The sequence below is a fragment of the Sceloporus undulatus genome, chromosome 1, assembly GCF_019175285.1.
Source record: "Sceloporus undulatus isolate JIND9_A2432 ecotype Alabama chromosome 1, SceUnd_v1.1, whole genome shotgun sequence".
NCBI lineage: Eukaryota > Metazoa > Chordata > Lepidosauria > Squamata > Phrynosomatidae > Sceloporus > Sceloporus undulatus.
Window position 1 is genome coordinate 35209720 of NC_056522.1, and position 18743 is coordinate 35228462.

General features: G+C 40.2%; 1 protein-coding gene across 1 annotated transcript in view; it reads left to right on the plus strand.

Annotated features, from left to right (window-relative positions):
- DTL (denticleless E3 ubiquitin protein ligase homolog) overlaps positions 1–18490 on the plus strand; it is a 35847-nt gene extending 17357 nt beyond the window's left edge. The window contains exons 12-15 of the mRNA XM_042470548.1: positions 6590–6679; positions 8390–8525; positions 14796–15604; positions 18359–18490. Coding sequence (XP_042326482.1) covers positions 6590–6679; positions 8390–8525; positions 14796–15604; positions 18359–18427 — 1104 coding nt within the window. The 3' untranslated portion in view covers positions 18428–18490. The remainder of the gene's footprint in view (positions 1–6589; positions 6680–8389; positions 8526–14795; positions 15605–18358) is intronic.
- Positions 18491–18743: the final 253 nt, after the last annotated feature.

Genomic DNA, 18743 nt, shown 5'->3' on the forward strand with positions numbered 1-18743 from the left:
TGTATAAGGAAGGAAAGATTTGCACGCTTCTTGAATAGGTTCCTCTTCTCCCCCAATCCACTTGTTATTTTGTTACACTGGAAACCAGCTGAAGAGGACACTCTTAAGTATTTTGGTAGAAAATTAAGGAAGATAGCTGGTCTGTCCAGATATAAAATTCCTAAACTTCTTAGCACTACCTTAAAAACATACCGTATATACTCATCTATACGTCTAAAAATTTATGGCTAAAAGCTGATCCCATGCTAAGAACTCTTCCGGCTCTGCAGGAAGAGAACAGGACCTTCCACATATTCCAGGACAAATCATGAAACCTCTGGAAGACATGCAAATCTTCACTTATATACAGATGAGCTTTCAGCATGTTGGGTTATTTTAGTATCTAAATCGGCCTTAATGAACAGATGTTCTCCATATATGTTGGACTACAACTCCAGTAAGCTGCAGTCAGCATAGGCCATGCTGGCCAGGGATAATGGGAGTTGTAGTCCGGCATTGGAGGGCACCAGGTTTAGGAAGGTTGATTTGGAATGCAAGCCTGCAAACAGAGTTGGGTTCTTCATTAAGTATGGCACTGCATTGTATACAAAATACTTAAGCAGTGAAATATTGCCTATTCAATCTTTCATCAAATGAACACAGAAAGTTGTCTTGTAACTTGTCAGCCCATTGTTTCACTTGCTTAGAACGAACTGTACTGACTGGCAGGGACTCTTCTGGTCTTTAGAGTGGAGTCTTTTTCAACTTTACTTGGAGTACAAGGGACTGAACTTTAGACTTGATGACCGAGATCCTACATTGCTTCAGTGTACCATAAATATCCACTGGCAGAGTTGCATTATGCAACCCCAATATGGAACACCAACATAGCACAATCTATGTGGATCATTGGTTAGTGTACACAGCTGACAGCCCTTTCTGCAATTGCAGTACACAATGCGCAAAGGCAGATCATAGAGGTAATGGCCATTCACACACTACTCTCTGTACTTTAATGCACTACCAAATGTACAATGGACAACTCTGCTTATGTGGATGTCACCTGGGTATGACTATTGTGCACAGATCAAAAAAGAACAGCAGCATTCAACACATGAAGTGCAATTTAGACCTTTGTATGTCACTAACAAGGGGCTGGCCCTTGTGTAAATCATGTGCTCTGCCTCAGGCTGTGGCTGTCTGCCTAAGTTGAGCCTTAGACATTGACATTGGGTCAGAGACACAAATGACATTTATTTTTTGCCCAACAATTTTTCATACTTGACTCAGCAGCTAATCATGGCAATGCTGCTCCGTTGAATTACTCTTCATAGCAAGGTATCCAACTATCTGATTGTATATATTTTTTAAAAAGCTTTTTTTACACTTCCTCTAAGAGCTAGAATTGGGAGATTTTTTTTTCACCACAGCATGATGCTGCCATTCCTGTGCCATCTGAAAAAATGTTCCTGCCAACCCCAATAAGAATTCATTGGCGTCATGTCTGACTCTCAATTGTCCTACAATTCTGCTGTGTGTATGAGTATGCAGATGGATTTCAGTAAGTGGTGGGGAAACCACTTAGGTTTGTGCTCTACACTATTAAGCATTAAGTTAAATTGTAAGTGCCATCTTTAAAACTGCCCCGTGGAAAAACTGTTCATATAGCAACATCCTGCTGCCACATAATCTTCTATGGAAATGGTATAAACTGCTTGCTTTTATGGTGCCTACACTATAGGTTTTATAAGGGAAGGAGATGAATTGGCTATCTGGGATGCCTCTAGGACAGAGGTGGCTAACCTCTGTCCAAGGGAGCACGCAACTCACTTGTTCCAATATTTTCATTGACTGCCAAGCCATTTCTGGGCACAATCCTGAATGCCAATTGTTCTCTATAAAGCTTTATATATCTTGGGTCTATGCTATCTGACAGATCATATCTCAACACATGTACCTGCTTGTGTTTTGAGACACGATGGGAGGACCCCTATTCTCTATCCTACTACCCTTGCAGATATATATAATAGGATGGAACAGAGCCTTCTTGGTGGCTGCTCCAGACTCAGGAATTCTTCCTAGAGAGGCTAGTCTGGTGCTTCCTAGGCAAAAGTTATGTAAGCTGTCCCAGGGCTGGAGGAAAGGCTGAAGATAGCATATAAAAACACTGCTGCCACCACCACCTTAGCCCTCCAGATGTTTTAAACTGCAGGCATCGCTGATAATCCCCTATCATTGCTCACTGAGACATCTGGAGGACTAAAGGTCCCCATGCTGCTCTAAAAGATGCTACACAGGAAGCTATTTCTGTTGTTTGTGCAACTACATCTGTTCCAATTGGAATCCTGTTGTATGATCTCCAGACGTACAGTCAGCCCTCCGTATCAGCAGGCTTGCCATCTGCAAATTGGAGCATTCAGCTGTTGGAAGTAATGACTTAGGCAACACCAAAGTATTTGGTGCATAGATTGGCTCCACGATTATTTTTTTCCTTCCAAAGAACTGAAGAAGGCTTGCAGTTGTGTTACTGCTTCTAAGCCAAAGCTGAACTTTTCCGATGTTCATTCCACCTTGCAGTCATTATAACCGTGAGATGAACATTTTGTCAGTGGATAGGTTTTTGTGTGTCTTTCCCCTTAAGTTCCACAAGCTGTCCAGATGCACAGATGCATTTTATTCCTTCTGAATCTAGATCCAACAGGAAATAAGGTTCTTTTGCCTGCTCTCATTAATAAGGGATTAAGAGATCTTGCTACACAAATTGGAGAGAAAAATCTGCTAAATGTAAACAAAGGTATTTTCCCTACCAAGAGCTTAGCTGTCTTCCCTAAAAGGGCTTTGGTTTCCATGGTATTGCCTGTTTTGACAAAGAGGTTGGATTTTAAACATGACATTTAAAAAAAAAATAAAGGGCATGAAGCAGATCTAAACTTGGAAGGAAAGCCCTCTTCAAATGAGTTGACCTGACTCAAACCAATATTGTGCATCCTCCTTAAGAACGTTATATATAGCTTTCAAGCTGCCAGAACCAAAAAAAAAAAAGGCTTCTGAAAAAGAACTGGATCAGGCAAAATGGAGCATCCTTTCATGCCTCTGTGCCTTTCATACATCCTTGCAAGCTTCATTTACACACATGGTGAAGAATCTATTAGGTTTGCTTAGTCATCAGTGCAAATCCCCATCAAATATCACATTACTAACAGTGACTCATAGCTTCAGGAAGTAGAGCTTATTGAAATACAGTGGTACCTCGGGTTACGAAATTAATTCGTTCCGCGGCCGCTTTCGTAACCCGAAAAGCCTTCGCAAGCCGAAAACCCATAGGCGCTAATGGGGAAAAGCCGCGATTCCGTGTGAAATAGCGCCGAAAAGCACCAAAATTTTTTTCGTAACCCGAAAAAACATTCGTAACCCGGAACAATTATTTCCTATGGGATTTTTTCGTATCCCGGAAATTTCGTAACCTGGGTATTTCGTATCCCGAGGTACCACTGTATAGAAATGAGCATCTGAGATTCTTCTGCATGAGGTTAGCTTAGGTTGTTCCCTGTTAATTCTGGGTAAAATGATTTGGACTGGGTGGAATGGAATTAAATCACTTGCTCTCTCACCTGTGCCATTTTGAGAAGGTGCTCCTGGGTATTCTGGCTTGGTTACTACAAATAATTGGCCAGAATGGAGACTGTGGCTCTTACAGGATAGGGCATGGAAGCACCAGAAAGGGAAGACCTTGTGTTGACCCTTCATGGGAGCTGCAATCCAATAACATTTGAATCGGGGGTTAGAAAAGCTTCATTTGGGATTATAGTTCCCAGAATCCCCCACCCTGCTGATCCACTGGTAATTTAGGCTGGAGAATTCTGGGAGTTGTCGATGAAAAAGTGACTTGTCTGGGCTCTGTTATAGAGAACCACAAGTTTCTCATCCTTGCAAGGCTTAATGTCATCTTGTGATTCAGTTCATTAAAAAGGTGGCTTAACAGCAGTTGATGATGCCTTAGCACAGCGAACCAAAGGCCTTTTGTATCCACCTCTAAATTTCTGCCACAGAATATGTCTTCCTTTCTATTATGTGTGGAGTCACAGTAAGCAAATCTAGCTGCAGGGGCTGTTTTGGCTTCTGAATTTATTGTGTTCAAAACAGTAAGGGCTGTCAAAAGATGTTTTTAGACTGCAATCCCTTACATTTGCCTGTAAGTCTCATTGAAGTAAGTGAGTTTGACCTCTGGGTAGATAGATGTGGGGTTGTGCTGTAATTCTGATTTAGAAGGAGATTTGAATGTGGAGATGTGCAATTTTGCATGCCTACTGTGTAACATGAAATCTGCTACAGAACTGGGCAGCAAGATCTTTGCTTTATTTCTCCCAGTAAATTTCTATGCTTCATTTTCTTGAGGGATTTGCAAGATGGATTTGCAAATGTGCTAGCAGATCAGGTGATTTGCAGATCCTAGCAGGCTGGGCTATGAGGCAGGCAAAGGGATTTTGACTCATAATGTTCTACTGTGCTTAGAAAATACTCTGAATGCACATGTTACACTGCTGAAGCTAAGCAGCTTCAGCCCTGTAAGCTCTATGGATGGGTTCCTGCCTGGGAGCCAGAGGGAATGTTACAGGAGGATATATAAACATGATTGAAATCCCACTCTTCTCTCCTCCCACCACCCTTGTTCCCTTCGTTCATCTTTAAATATTACCACTCCAGACATTTCTAGAAGGTTTGTACATGGGAAGATTGCATGTGAAATATGTTACGCATAACTGCTTTATTTTGCAAATTGTTAATGGCAAATGGAGGCCACTGGGTACACAATCTTAGGCTTGTGTATTGTAAGATATACCCAGTACATGCATATTTTTGACTTAAATTCTTTTTCTGCCATTTTATTGGACAAGCAATGTTAAGTAGGAAAGCCTGAGGCTAGGAAGAAGTAGGATAATTATACCCATATTTCTTTATATTGCAATGGGGGGTATACACACGGTTTCTATGATTTCTACAGAATAAGAAAGCACAATGTAGTACTGTATACAGACTTCTAGAGTGAGAATCTTCACCTTTTCTTCTCTTTCTCTCTCTCTCTTTTAAATCAAATCTATAGTATTAGGGTATACACTACACCAATATGTCAGTGGCTAGAAGGAGGAATTTGGTGTCTTGCACTTGTTCTTTTCAAAGCTTAGAAATGTTACTTTTATGGACAACAGCTCCCAGAATATCCTGCATTAAATCTATTGTATTTGATTGGAGATAATGTGCTCTGCTAACTGCAAAGCAGTCTTCCCCAGTTTGCTTCCTCTAAGTCAAGGGTGGGCAACTTCAGAAATAATGGGGGACATTTTGGGGTGCACAACCCAAGGAGCTACTTTTCCACATCTAACATAACCAGAACCAATGTAGTATCATTAATTATATTTTTATATACTGCATTTCTCCTGGTATATGGACTCAAGGCAGATGTATATCACTTGCAGTTTCATTTTCAGATCATTTCTGGGGGGTTTTTTGGAGCAGGGATTGAGACATTGTGGAGACAATAATCTAGGTAGGACATGAGGTTTTCATAACCATTTTAAAGTGCTAATTAAACTTATATATTATTTTGAACAGAATGCTATTGTCCTTAAAAGTTAGCATATATTATAGTTATAGAATTTCTGTAAATAGAACAATGTCCTTCTTGATAAAAGAAGGTTCTGTTGTTTCTCCCATGGTGAGACCTAAATTCTTTGATTAATAATAATAATGATGATAAATTTTATTTGTATACCGCTTTTCCATAGATCAAAGCGGTTTACAGACTATTAAAACCATTACAAACCATCTCATAGATAAAATCCAATAATACAATCATACAAATAAATAAACTCTAAACACAATCCTTCAAGAGGGTAAGGCAGAGAGTCAGTGGGAATGAAAATTCGCAACTTCATGCTTCAGAGGGGAAGGCTTGACAAAAGAGAAAGGTTTTAAGCCTCTTTTTAAATGTTTCTAGGGGGGTCATCAGACAGAGCTCCTTGGGAAGGCTGTTCCAAATCCGCGGGGCCACCACTGAAAAGGCCATCTGGGAAGTGGAAACATATTTGGACGAAGGAATTTCCAACAGATTCTTCCCAGATGTTCTGAGTGTGCGGGGCAGATTGTATGGGGAAATGCGGTCCCTCAAGTAACTCGGGCCCAAGCCATGTAGGCCTTTATAGGTGATAACCAACACTTTGTACTGTGCCTGGAAGCGAATAGGAAGCCAATGAAGATCTCTCAAGATAGGTGTTCTATGGTCAAACCTGGATGCACCAGTGACAAATCTGGCTGCCATGTTTTGTACTAACTGAAGCTTCCAGGCATGGTACAAGGGTAGCCCCATGTAGAGCACATTACAAAAATCTAAGCGAGAGGTTACCAGAGCATGTACCACAGTTTCAAGGTCCCTTTAGGACTGGAGGGATTGTAGTCTGGGTTGCAATCTGGATCCAGATTAATGGAATTCCTACAACAGCTAGAGGCCTTGATATTCCAGCATCCTGTCTTCTCATTTTTTTCCATAGCATGTGACTGCTTCTCAATGAGTAATGATTGTTTCTGATAGTACTCGTAATTCATTGTGTTTCAGGTATCTGAGCCCCATCTTCCTCCCATTATGCTCCATGGTCATGGTCTAGAAGTCACCTCTGTTGCTTGGTGTCCATCTGACTTCTCTAAGGTTTGCTTCTATATTCCAAATTTTGTTTTTGAAATTCTTGATGGGTCACTGATGAAAGCCAAACTCCAGCATATTCTTTCAAAGCATGGGTCGAAATTAAAAGATTACTGAGCAAATATGTGGGCTGGGTTTTATAGAATTAAATATTGCTATGTGTTATAGCAAGGAAAGGCAGGTTTCAGCCTTGTGGGGTTGTTTTTTAAAAGAATTTGGAGGTACAGCAACCAAAGCCAGGTGAAAAATAATGTCCCAAAAGGCATACTTAGAATTGCAAAACACCATACCTCTGTGTATATGCTCAGCTCAGAAGTTCACAGATGCCATTTTCACACAAAAATCTGTACATAGCATGTCCTTTCCATACATAAGCACACTTGCCTGGCCTTGTACTCTTGATTTCAGTAGCCTGCTTCAGGAGGAAAATAAAGCTTATTTATTTATGTATTTATTCTTTATTAGCTTTTCTCTTCCAAAATGAAATTCAAGGTGGCTAACAATAAAATCAAACAAAATAGGTGTAATTAAAACATAAAACAGTTTAACTAAAAAGGAACTGGGGAGATAACCCAGGCAAAGGAGTTCAAGGGTCTGGGAGTAGGCATAGGAAATTTCTCATGCATACCCACCAAAATGTTTCTCCAAGAGTGGTGGGGTGGGTAGATTCTCCCATAAAGATCTCAAAGTCCTGGTAGGCTCATAGAGGAAAATACTGCCTGTCACATAGCCTGGACACAAGTCACACAAAGCTTCTCATTGTTGCTGCTGTTTAACCATTGGAAATTGGAAATCTATCTTCTGTCCATCCTGAGTCAGGCAGCCAAAATTCTTCTTCAAGTGCCTCCATGGCTGCACCTACACTACAGAATTAATGCAGTTTGACACAGCTTTAACTGCTCGGGCTCAGTGCTATGACACTTTGGGAATGTAGGGTTTTTCTTTTTAGACATTTAGCCTTCTCTGTCAGAGCATTCTGATGCCACAACATACCCATTTTGTATGGTTGCCCTGTAAAGTTTACATACCATCTCAACTTTTTATTCTCCCCTGGATTTTTACTCTAATTTTATGTTCCTTATAATTGTTTAGTCATTCATTCTTAATGTAAATCTTTAAAAGATTTATAATCTGACATTTCTGAAAATAGACAAAGGTATCTTAACATACTGCTGAAACAATAAAATGTTAAAAATTCAGTTACAAAATCTGTGTAGCATTAACCAAAGACTTATAAATCTATAAAACCAGCAGGAAACATAAACAATAACTACAGCTAGCATCTCAACAGTACAAAGGCATCTCAGCCAGCTATTAGAACCAGATGTTATAGGGCAAAGTCAGTTTTTATAAATGAATTTCCCCCCCTCTGTTGCTATGTTTTGTTGTTTTTTAATCCTATGAAATTATATGGAACCTTAGGTTTAAGGACGGTTTATAAATTTGTTGCTTAAAAAATATAAAACTATTTGAGTTCTTATTATCCTTTTATCATGGAGTGGAAAGAAGTATGGCTTGTAAGTCAGCAAACATTTAACTAAAATTGTGTGTCGCTTCGCCTAAAAGTCAGATCTGAAATTTTCAGTATAGAGTGCTATGAATTTTCCTTCCTAGCATGTACCAGCTTCAGACTCTTCACACTTTCACTGCCCATAGAATCAGCACACTCTGGGAAGTCCAGTATTTTCCAGTTGACTCTTATTTCCTGTTTTGCAGATTTCCACATGTTCAGATGACAACACCGTCAAGATATGGCGCTTTAACAGACGCTGTGTGGAAGCAGATTGGCGAATAAAAAAAAGCTTGGTAGGTTGGACCTACCAGAAGAAAATGCAAGGACAAAATGGAACTGGTAAGATCACTTGTGACTTGACAAATTTTCTATTGTAGACTATGGTGCTGGCACCTTATAATGAAGTGAAAGTAGAAGGTTCTATCTGTGAAATACCAGCTGCAGCAGACAACTTAACCATTGAAAAGTAGTGGAGATATGTGCAGAAGGTGCTTTTCACTGAACACTAACCTAAACATGTTTCAAGTCTAGGTAAAATTATAATAAGCCAGCCTAACAGTGGAAAAGGTACTGAACAGTGATCACAATTATCAGGTTATTGGAGTGCCTTTCAGAGGCTGAAGCATTACAGTATGTATTTTATCAATATAGGTTGAGTGTTTATCCGAAACCAGAAGTATTTTGGATTTTGAAATATCTGTATTACATATATAATGAGCTATCTTGGAAGTGAGACCTAAATTCAAACACAAGTCATTTATGTTTCATACACACCTTATATAGTCCTCCATCCTTCTTGGCGGACCTGCCATTCTTGGACAGCAAGCTTTATTTGATGGTGGCATGTGGATGCAACCATGCTAGCGGGCGCACTACCATTAACTGTAATGGGACTTGAGCTTACATGGATTTTGGTATCTGCACGGGGGGGGGGGTATGGAGGTCGAACTGTACGCATAGCCTGAAGGTGATTGTATGCAATATTTTTAATAGTTTTGTGAACAATTTTGTATTCTCGAATATTTTGGATTTCAGCATTCTGGATAAGGGAGACTTAACCTGTATATGGGATGACTTCTTCAAAATAGTGAATGGAATAGAGAGGACAAATAAAAGTTTAACTTGAGCAGCTATAAACTCAGGAAAGTATATGCATCATTGCATAATTAAAGAATGTAATTCATTGTTGCAAAACACAATGAGTCCTGCCTTAAAAGGAGCTTCAAAAGGAGTTAGAGTGGTCTCACAAAGCATGTTTACCAGTAGGTATTAACCATGCTCTGTAATGGAGCTTCATGTTTGGAAGCACTGTATCCTGGGGACTGTACAGCTGGTGCAGGTGCGTCCCATGGAAGGTCACATTCTGTTCCTGTGTGTCATCTTATTGGATGCATTTAATTTAGTGCTGGGAAACTGAAAAGACCAGGAGCCATTTTTCAGGCAGTTAAATGACTTGATCACAGCACGTGATTTTGTAGATTTTTATTAAAATCTATAAAATAAAAGATTTTTTTAAAAATCAGCTGCATTATCTGTTTCTTCTGAAACTGATTTCTCTGAAACTGATAAGTTTTTTTATTTTATTCAAACTATTTATTTAATTAAAACCAATTATGAAAATAAAATATAAAACAAATTAACAGTTCCAGCTGAGGTAGTGACAGAAAGAATTTAGCGTATTTACAGCCTGAAGCTTTCAGGATGTATCCAACTGTGTCCTTGTGTGTAAGCATGCAAGTAGAGTAGATACTGGTGATATTCCATCTCTTCTGTATGCCTCCAGTTCAGGAGAGCTGGTTACATTTCCAAGCAAGTTTGGAGGCAGTGCAAAGAGCTGTATGAGCAAGGAGACGAAGGAAGGGAGTCACGTTATATGGGTGGTGGGTGACTCACACAGTGTTGGATGGAAGCCAGGTGGAGTTGGCTCAAGTCTTGGTAGCAGCTTTTGTACACACAAAAGTCCAGAAGGGTGGCACCTGTTCTGCAGGAAATGGAATGTTTGGCTTTGCTTAAATGAAAAGGGAACTGCATGTTGCCAAATTGAAAACAAAAGTGCCCTGCAGGGTATTAAATCTCCTACCAGGTTAGTTAAATAGCTCCTAAAGTTTCACATGCCTATATAGTATATGGAACTCAAAGTTGCTATAAAAGTAATAGCAGCAGCAATCACTTTGTGTATCTGGTTATCTTTAAAGCGCTCTTATTAGTCAGGATTTCTTTGGGGACAGGCATGTGTGCATTTATTACTGTTCGAGAACAATACAAAGGCAAAGAATGTAAACTTTAAACATAGTTTCCCAGTTCAGACTGGCTTGTATGATAATGATAAAAGTCATATTTATCTAAATCCTCTGGGTAGGACATAGAAATGTTTGAATAAACAGGAATTTTAGTTATCTAGTATTGCAAGGATGGTTCCAAGCGAAAAGCATACAACCTCCTTCTGGCCCACCCCACCCCTTTATTTCACCGAAAACCCACATGTCTGAAAAATAGGCTAGTTCAGTTTTGAATACCTCCTGAGCTTGTATCCTGCTGGTTCTTTGGTTGCAATTGCAAGGATTTAAGTGGTTAAACTGTAACTTAAAATTCTTAAATTCCATTGTGAGCAGGATTGTTACACAGATTTACATAGCTTGTTTATTTTGTAAACTGCTCTCAATGGGCACGTTTGCACTTCACAGTGAGAGAGCAAGAGAAATCACTACCCTGGAGCCCTTTCACTGTACAGTAGTATTCAACACAGGCAAAACTGCAGGGGCAAAGGAGAAAGATGGAGGGCAATGGGAACAGCAAGAACATGTGTTGAATTCAGGTCACAAAATGGAGGGTTTGATTTTTTCTGTCTTGTGGTTCCTTAAGCATAGGCAGAGGTGGGACTATAACTTACTCAAGACAGGGTCATTCTTTCTTCATCATCTTTATTTACAAAGAAGAGCAATAGTAGAAGGGTAAGAAGAGGATAGTACTCATTCAGGAAGCGGGGAAGTCTATAGCCTTACAGGAGCTGTGGAGTTTCTGAAGTTCCTATTCTTTCCACCCCAATCCACAGCCTCCATGTTATATTGTCTTTAACTCTGAATCCCATTTTGGGAGAAAGACAGGATATAAATCCAATAAATAAATAAATTTTGTTAAGTCTGGTTCTCCAAAAATAGGAACTAGAACTTAAACAATGGTCTGTGATGAGAGCAGCAGTTAATGAAGGCCCAATCACTAAACATAGAATCACAGAGTTGGAAGAGACTGCAAGGGCCATCCAGTCCAACCCCCTGCCATGCAGGAACTCTCAATCAAAGCATACCCAACAGATGGCCATCCGGCCTTTGTTTAAAGACCTCCAAAGAAGAAGACTCCACTACACTCCAAGGGAGTGTGTTCCACGAACAGCCCTTACTGTCAAGAGGTTTCTCCTAATGTTGAGGTGGAATCTCTTTTCCTGCAGCTTGCATCCATTGCTCCGGGTCAGGTCCTGTTCTCTGGAGCAGCACAAAACAAGCTTGCTCCCTCAATATGACATTCCTTTTCAAATATTTAAACAAGGCTATCATATCACCTCTTATCCATCTCTTCTCCAGGCTAAACATCCCCAGCTCCCTAAGTTGTTCCTCCTAGGGCAGTGATGGTGAACCTTTACGAGGCCGAGTGCCCAAACTGCAACCCAGACCCCACTTATTTATTGCAAAGTGCCATGTCCCTCTGGCTTTCTAGTAATGAACTCTGGCAAACTCTGTGCTGGAATGACGGCATGTGTGCCCACAGAGAGGGCTCTGAGTGCCACCTCTGGCACGCGTGCCAGAGGTTCGCCATCACTGTCCTAGGGCATGGTTTCCAGATCCTTCACCATTTTAGTCGCCCTCTTTTGGACACTTTCCAGTTTCTCAACATCCTTTTTTAATTGTGGTGCCCAGACAGTATTCCAGCTGGGGCCTGACCAAAGCAGAATAGAGTGGCACTATTACTTCCCTTGATCTAGATAGACACTATACTTCAATTGCTGCAGCCTAAAATCACATTGGCCTTTTTAGCTGCCGCATCGCACTGTTGACTCATGTTCAACTTGTGGTCTACTTGGACTCCTAAATCCCTTTCACAAGTAGTCTTGTTCAGCCAGGTGTTCCCCCATCCTATATCTGTGCATTTCATTTTTCCACCCTAAGTGCAGTACTTTACACTTATAAATCAGCCTTGTTAAACCAGCTTTGTCAAACCAAAGACCTCAGGCATGGGCAGCCTTGAAGAGTCCAAATGTCTTCATTGTCTCTTAAACCTCTAAAGGCTACACCCACATCTCTTGCAAAGTACACACTTTAACAAATGTCAAACAACCTTCTGGTCACTTCAGTTTTATAAAAAGGCTACTTGGGGTCTAAAATAGTTCAGAGAAAGAAGAAATGGCCTTTACATAGCTAGCCCCATGCCTATGGAAAGCTTCTGAGAACACAATTGGCCATTTTTACACTAAAAATTTTGCTTGGGAACTCTCACAGAACTCTTCACCCACCCCTCACCTAAGTAGTCTTAAGATTCTCATGCCAGGATGGCTAACAAGATGCCCATGCAAAGAGCATAAGTGGAACATGAGTCAGTGGCACTTTCCTGGTTGTGTTCCCCAGCCTCTGATATTCAGAAACATACAATTTCTGATACTGACATTGGTATATATAGCCATCATAACTAGCAGCCATTGATAGCCTTATTCCTCTGTGAATTAATTAATTCCATTTTAAAGATATACAAGTCAGTGATGACTGAGAAGTCTTGCACTAGTAAATTTAATACTTTTAACCTGTGTGAAGAAATACTTCCCTTTTTTCATATCCTAAATCTTCCACCAATGGCCCAGGGGGAAAAATATCTTCCTATTATCTGCTTTCTTCACATCATGCATAACACTATACCCCCTGGCATGGCTCTCCATACTCATCTCTTTTTCCCCCTTAAGCTAAATAGCATCACACTTTTCAGAGGGAAAAACCTTTTTTGATTACAGCTCCCACCATCAGTCAACACAGTAGCCAGGAAATTCTCAGAGTTATGGCCAAGAAAGTAACTTTCCTAAGTTCTGAATTTTCAACTGTGTGTACAAATAATTGACACCATACCTACCGTAGTATCTTGATTAATTGGAAGAAGGGCTGTTTCAGTTCTATCCTGGGTTTCAGCATGCCTTTTGAAAAAGGCATAAGGAAAGCCCCATGATGATGGACTTGCAAGAGAAGGAGTCCAAACTACAGGAAGTAGTTCCAGTACAAACTAGAAGGCTGGAATTTATTCTTATATACCTCCTCCCTCCCCAGTGGGGCTCAGACTAGCTGATATGATGACCTCTGCCATCTCTTAATGTGCTTTTACTCTCCCAGATGGCCTCTTTTCATTGGGAGGAATGTAGTAAGGATTCTTTTGCCATCAAAAAATTCACATGTAGGAAGCCTGCAGAACAATAGGAGAGTATGTGCCAGTTCTCTTTCTTGGTGTGTGTATCTTGCATCCACATGCACCGTTGTCCTGTTTGGGAGCCTGTCCTCCCCCTCCCCCCTTTTTCTTTTTAAAATGTTTCCTAGTTACGTAAATGTCGCAAAGGTTATTTAATCTCCCAGCTTGAAAACTGTCAGTAGTGTGAATGCTTGGTCTTTACAGTCAAAGCTGGCACTTCAGTTAGTAAAATGTCATACCTCTTCGTTTTTTCTGCTTTGAGACAGCCCATGAATGGAAAAGGAAGTGCATGAACCTTGCAAACATAAGCAAACTTCCTGCCGACCTTGGTTATTTGAACACACAGCACGTGCAATGTGTACTCTGATTCATAGCTGCCTTAACCAAATTCTATTTCACAGACTAGCTAGATAAAAATATGCATTTAGAGAGGTTCCCATGCACTTCATTGGCACAAATTCATAGTGTTGTTTATGCAAAAACTACTAATCTGGTTGTAATACAGCTCTTTTCAGATCTGTACCTGTGTGTAGGCTTGGTGTAAATGTCTTTCTGAGTGTGTCTGTCTTCCATATTTTGAAAGGGCAGGTTTATAGCTTTTGGTGTTTGACAATGTAGATGCAAGGGCTGCTACAAGCTTGGATAGAAAAGTCCTAGCTAGTAGATACTGAGACTTATTACCTCAGGTGGTATACATTGGGATGTGTGGAATTAATAGGAATGAATGTGCCACATGGCATAGTAGTTTCAGTGTTAGAATAACTGTTCTTAAGATACATATCCTTGGCCCTTCTAGTTAATTGTCATTGTTATTGTTTTTGTCATTGTTCTACAGAGTTTGTGTGTTTTATTTATTTAATTAGGGGGGAAAGAAAATCATGCGATAGAGTCACCATACGTTGGGAATGACTTGAGGGCAAACAACAACAGCAATAAATATGCCCCATGACCTGCCTTATTCTTATAAATGTTTCTGCGCCCTTCAAGTACAGTGGAGAAATAAGATTAACTTGCCTGTCTTGTCAAGTTCTCTGCATGGAATAAAACATGGATGGTAGCATTGCCATTTATACTTGAAGCAGAATATTTTGGGCCATTGAGTGTAACTTTGCCTCATTGACACTTGTAATACATTTTCCTCATTTGAGTGCATACTTTTCCTTTCTTTTTAAGGAACTCTTTGGAGAAGACACAGTACTCCTGTCAAAGTACTTCCAGCAGGAAGCCCCTCTATTTCTTCCCCACAGCTTGCAGTTTGCGCTCCAGCTTACACAGGAGATCTTCCTTTTCCCACCAACACACCTACATGGTCTTCAGACAACACTCCAACCTTCACAACAAGTACCTCTGCTCCAGCAAAGCAGCAGATGGAAGGCACATCACCCAAACCAGCACCTTCCTCAGCAATGTCCATTAGACAGTGGGTTACCAAGACTCCAAGTTCATCTCCTCCTGTGAAAGGAGTGAAGGTGCTTTCTCCACAGAAGGAACTTTCTGGGGCCACATTTGCTTCTAAGTCATCACACTTGAGGTCTGAAGTGCGAGCCAAGAGGAGGCTGGAATCAAGCAAGGAGGTAAATGCAAAGTGCCTGAAAAGCTGCAACTGTGTCGCTGAACTTCACCCGGTCTCTAAAAAGCCCAGGCTAGAGCAGGACACTCTGGCAGATTCAAAGCCTTGTGAAGGAAACTGCCTTACCCTTGGTGGATCAGCCCAAGCCACAGAAAGCCTGATGAAAGAACCTCTTCCTTCTCCTGGAAGCCCTGGTTCTTCTGCAGGCTTCCAAAATCTTTCTCGTCTCAAGTCCTCCTGTGATGAAATGGCTGACAAGGAGAATGGTTGTCCTGACAAAAGAAACTGGCTGTCTGCTCTGGGATATAAGTTGCAGACTAACAAGTCTAAAAGCCCAAATGGAACATGCAGCAGAAATCAGTTATTTCAGAATCTGGACTCAAAACAACAGGAAAGCAGGACAGGAGGACCTGTAAGTAAATTCAGCATCTGATGAGTTTTTGCTAGTTTGCTTCGCCTTTACCACCTACCTCCTGGGTAACATAAATGTTGGACCTCAGGTTTATGTGTGTTTTTAGTACTGTATGTTTGATTATAGTACACCACTTGGAAATCTTCAGATAAAGTCATTTAAAAATATAAGTAGTATTTTAGTTTATTCCAAGGATGCATAAGCTATGTTGCTTACAGCTCTCATCAGCCTCACCTTTGGTTACACTAAACCTGATGGGAGCTGCAATTCAACAGCACTAGCCCATCTGGTCCTGCCAGTATCTGTTCACCTTTACTTTTCTGGTGCAGAAATACTGGTTGGGGAATTCTGAACATTTTAGTGCAAAAATAAATTTCTTTGACCTCTGATTCTAAAACAAATTGCTCCCCATTCAAATGCTAAAGTTATAACTAAAACTCTGTTTCAGTGCTTTGCAAATTATATTTTTAAAATACAGTAGAAGACAAATAAGTGGGTACAAGAACAAATCAAACCTGAACTCTCCCTAGAAGCCAAAATGCCTAAATTTAGGCTACAACACTTAGAATCATAGAGTTGGAAGAGACCGTAAGGGCCATCCAGTCCAACTCACTGCCATATAGGAATACACAGTCAGAGCACTCCCGACAGATGGCTATCCAGCCTCTGCTTAAAATCCTACAAAGAAGGAGACTCCATCATGCTCCAAGGCAGGGTATTTACTGTCAAACAGGTCTTACTGTTAGAAAGTTCTTCCAAATGTCGTTGTGGAACCTCTTTCCTGTAGTTTGAATCCATTGCTCCAAGTCCTAGGCTCTGGAACAGCATAAACAAGCTTGCTTGATCCTCAATACAAAATCCTTTCAAATATGGCTATCATGTCGTATCTTAGTGTTTGGGGATAGTAGTAGATAAGTAAACCAGGAGTTGGGGAACTTGGCTTTCCAGTTATGTAGGAACTTACTGTAATCCCTTATTGTTGGCCATGTTTAAATCTATAGCCCACCATTTTCCACAGATCAGAATGGCTTATATGTTTCAGGATTCTTTCTAACTCCTGTCCTTTTGAAAGTTCTGTCTGGCTGAGAACAGGAAGGAAAACTTCCATTGTTATTTGAGTTTGCTTTACTTTTCTGATGCAACAAGACAATCTGTCAGTAGATACAAGGAAGTAGAGCTGAGCTGTGTAAAGTGAAAAGAAACATTTTTATAGCAGGGCTCTTGCATTGTGTTCAGTGTTAGGAAGTGCACTTTTGGACAAAACAATTTCTCAGTCTTTGGAGACCAAAACATAAACAGGGCTCCTGTTTATCTGAAAAGGCTTTAAGCCTACTTTTGATGGAGAAACAGATACTTTGAGTCCTGTGTTCTGAGGCATCTTGTTCCAGAGAATCTAGCAATATTGTATGTTTGTCCTTTTGAAACAGCACAGTGGGACCTTAGTATCTGCTGGGGTTGGTTCCAGGACCTCCTGTGGATACCCAAATGTGTGGATGCTCAGGTCCCATTAAATACAGTGGCATAGTAAAATAGTGTCCCTTATATAAAATGGCAAAATCAAAGATTGCTTTTTGAATTTTAAAATATATGTGTATATTTTCAAGCCATGGATGTTTGCATCCAAGCATGCAGAATCTGTGGATACGGGAGGGCCTGTAATTTGTACTTGCTTTCAATTGGTGGACCTTGAGGTTCTAGTGGAAAAGGAAAATGGTAGTAGATCCCAGAGCCTCTCACTGGGTGACCTGGGGCCAATCCTCGATTTGTTACAAGCTTTGAGAGGTTTGGTTGAGATAGTACAATGGGAGGTGAGGGTATGTGCTAGGTTGACACCTTTCAGGCAAGATCTAAACTTGTTGATTTTGGGTATATTAAGGGGTAAGAATATGCTAGCATAAGAATTATGGAAAATGTTAAATTGAAAATTAAAACATAAAGTAGCCTTAATCAATGGAACAGCCATTATACAATAATACAAATATTATAATACAGTAATAATAATTAATAATAATTTGTTTTATTTATATACCGCTATTCCAAAGATCATAGCGGTGAACAGCAAGTAAGCTAATTAGCAAATAAGCTAATTTGCCCCCAACAGTCTGGGTACTCATTTTAGCGACCTCGGAAGGATGCAAGTCGAGCTTGGGCCCTTTTGCTGGTATTGAACTCGCAATCTTGTGGTTTTGAGTGAATGGCTGCAGTACAGGCATTTAACCACTGCGCCACCAGGGTTCCTATATGGACTACAACTTCCATAGACCCAACCAGTAGCTATGCAGCTGAGTCTGAAGGAGTTGTAGTCTAAAACAGCTGAGAGAGAAGTAAAGGAACGTCTAAGCAAAGGTTGCTTTGTGAAATGCGGGGATCATAATGTTGTAATGAATAAGTGAACTATTTTCACAGTAGTGAAGGAGATGAGGACTATAAAAACAGGTAGGACCTGTAAACAGGCAGGGTGGACTGCTCCTATTAATGTCTTCTAGTATAATGGCTTCTCCATCCTCTGGGTTTGGCATTCACCCTGCCAACTGTCAGCATTCTGTATCCACAAAGCATGCTCAATCTTCATTGTGTTCTTTGGCATCCCTTGGAATTTTCCCCATAGATTCTTTTGTACATTGATATATCTTGAGATTCTTTTGGACCTGCTAATATCTCCTAATTATGTATGAGTAATTGCTGATTTTGCAAAGAGAAGTCTCCAGTGCTCAGAATTGTACGGACTAAAACTCTTTTTTTTTCCTGTGCCAGATTTCAGCTACTTCTGTGCCCATGAGGAAGATTTGCACATATTTTGAAAGAAAATCACAGAAAAACTGAAGATAACTGTCCTTCTAGATCACCTTAATGCTGTACCAATTATGAAATACCATAAGTGGATTTGCACCACCCATGAAGAAACACAGTGCCCCGGGTCTTGGTTAAAATTAAGATTTTTACCTTCCTGGTTGTTAAAACATTGCTTACTTACTGCATTTAATTAATTAGAAGACTACGAGATAAATGTCATTTAATATAAGGTATTATAGTTTTTAAAATACATGCTTAGGCTTAAAAAAAACAAAATAGTGTTTCTCAAAGTTTTTTTAATTTTATTGAAAATATTTTGCCACATCAGCTGCAGAGATTTCAAACA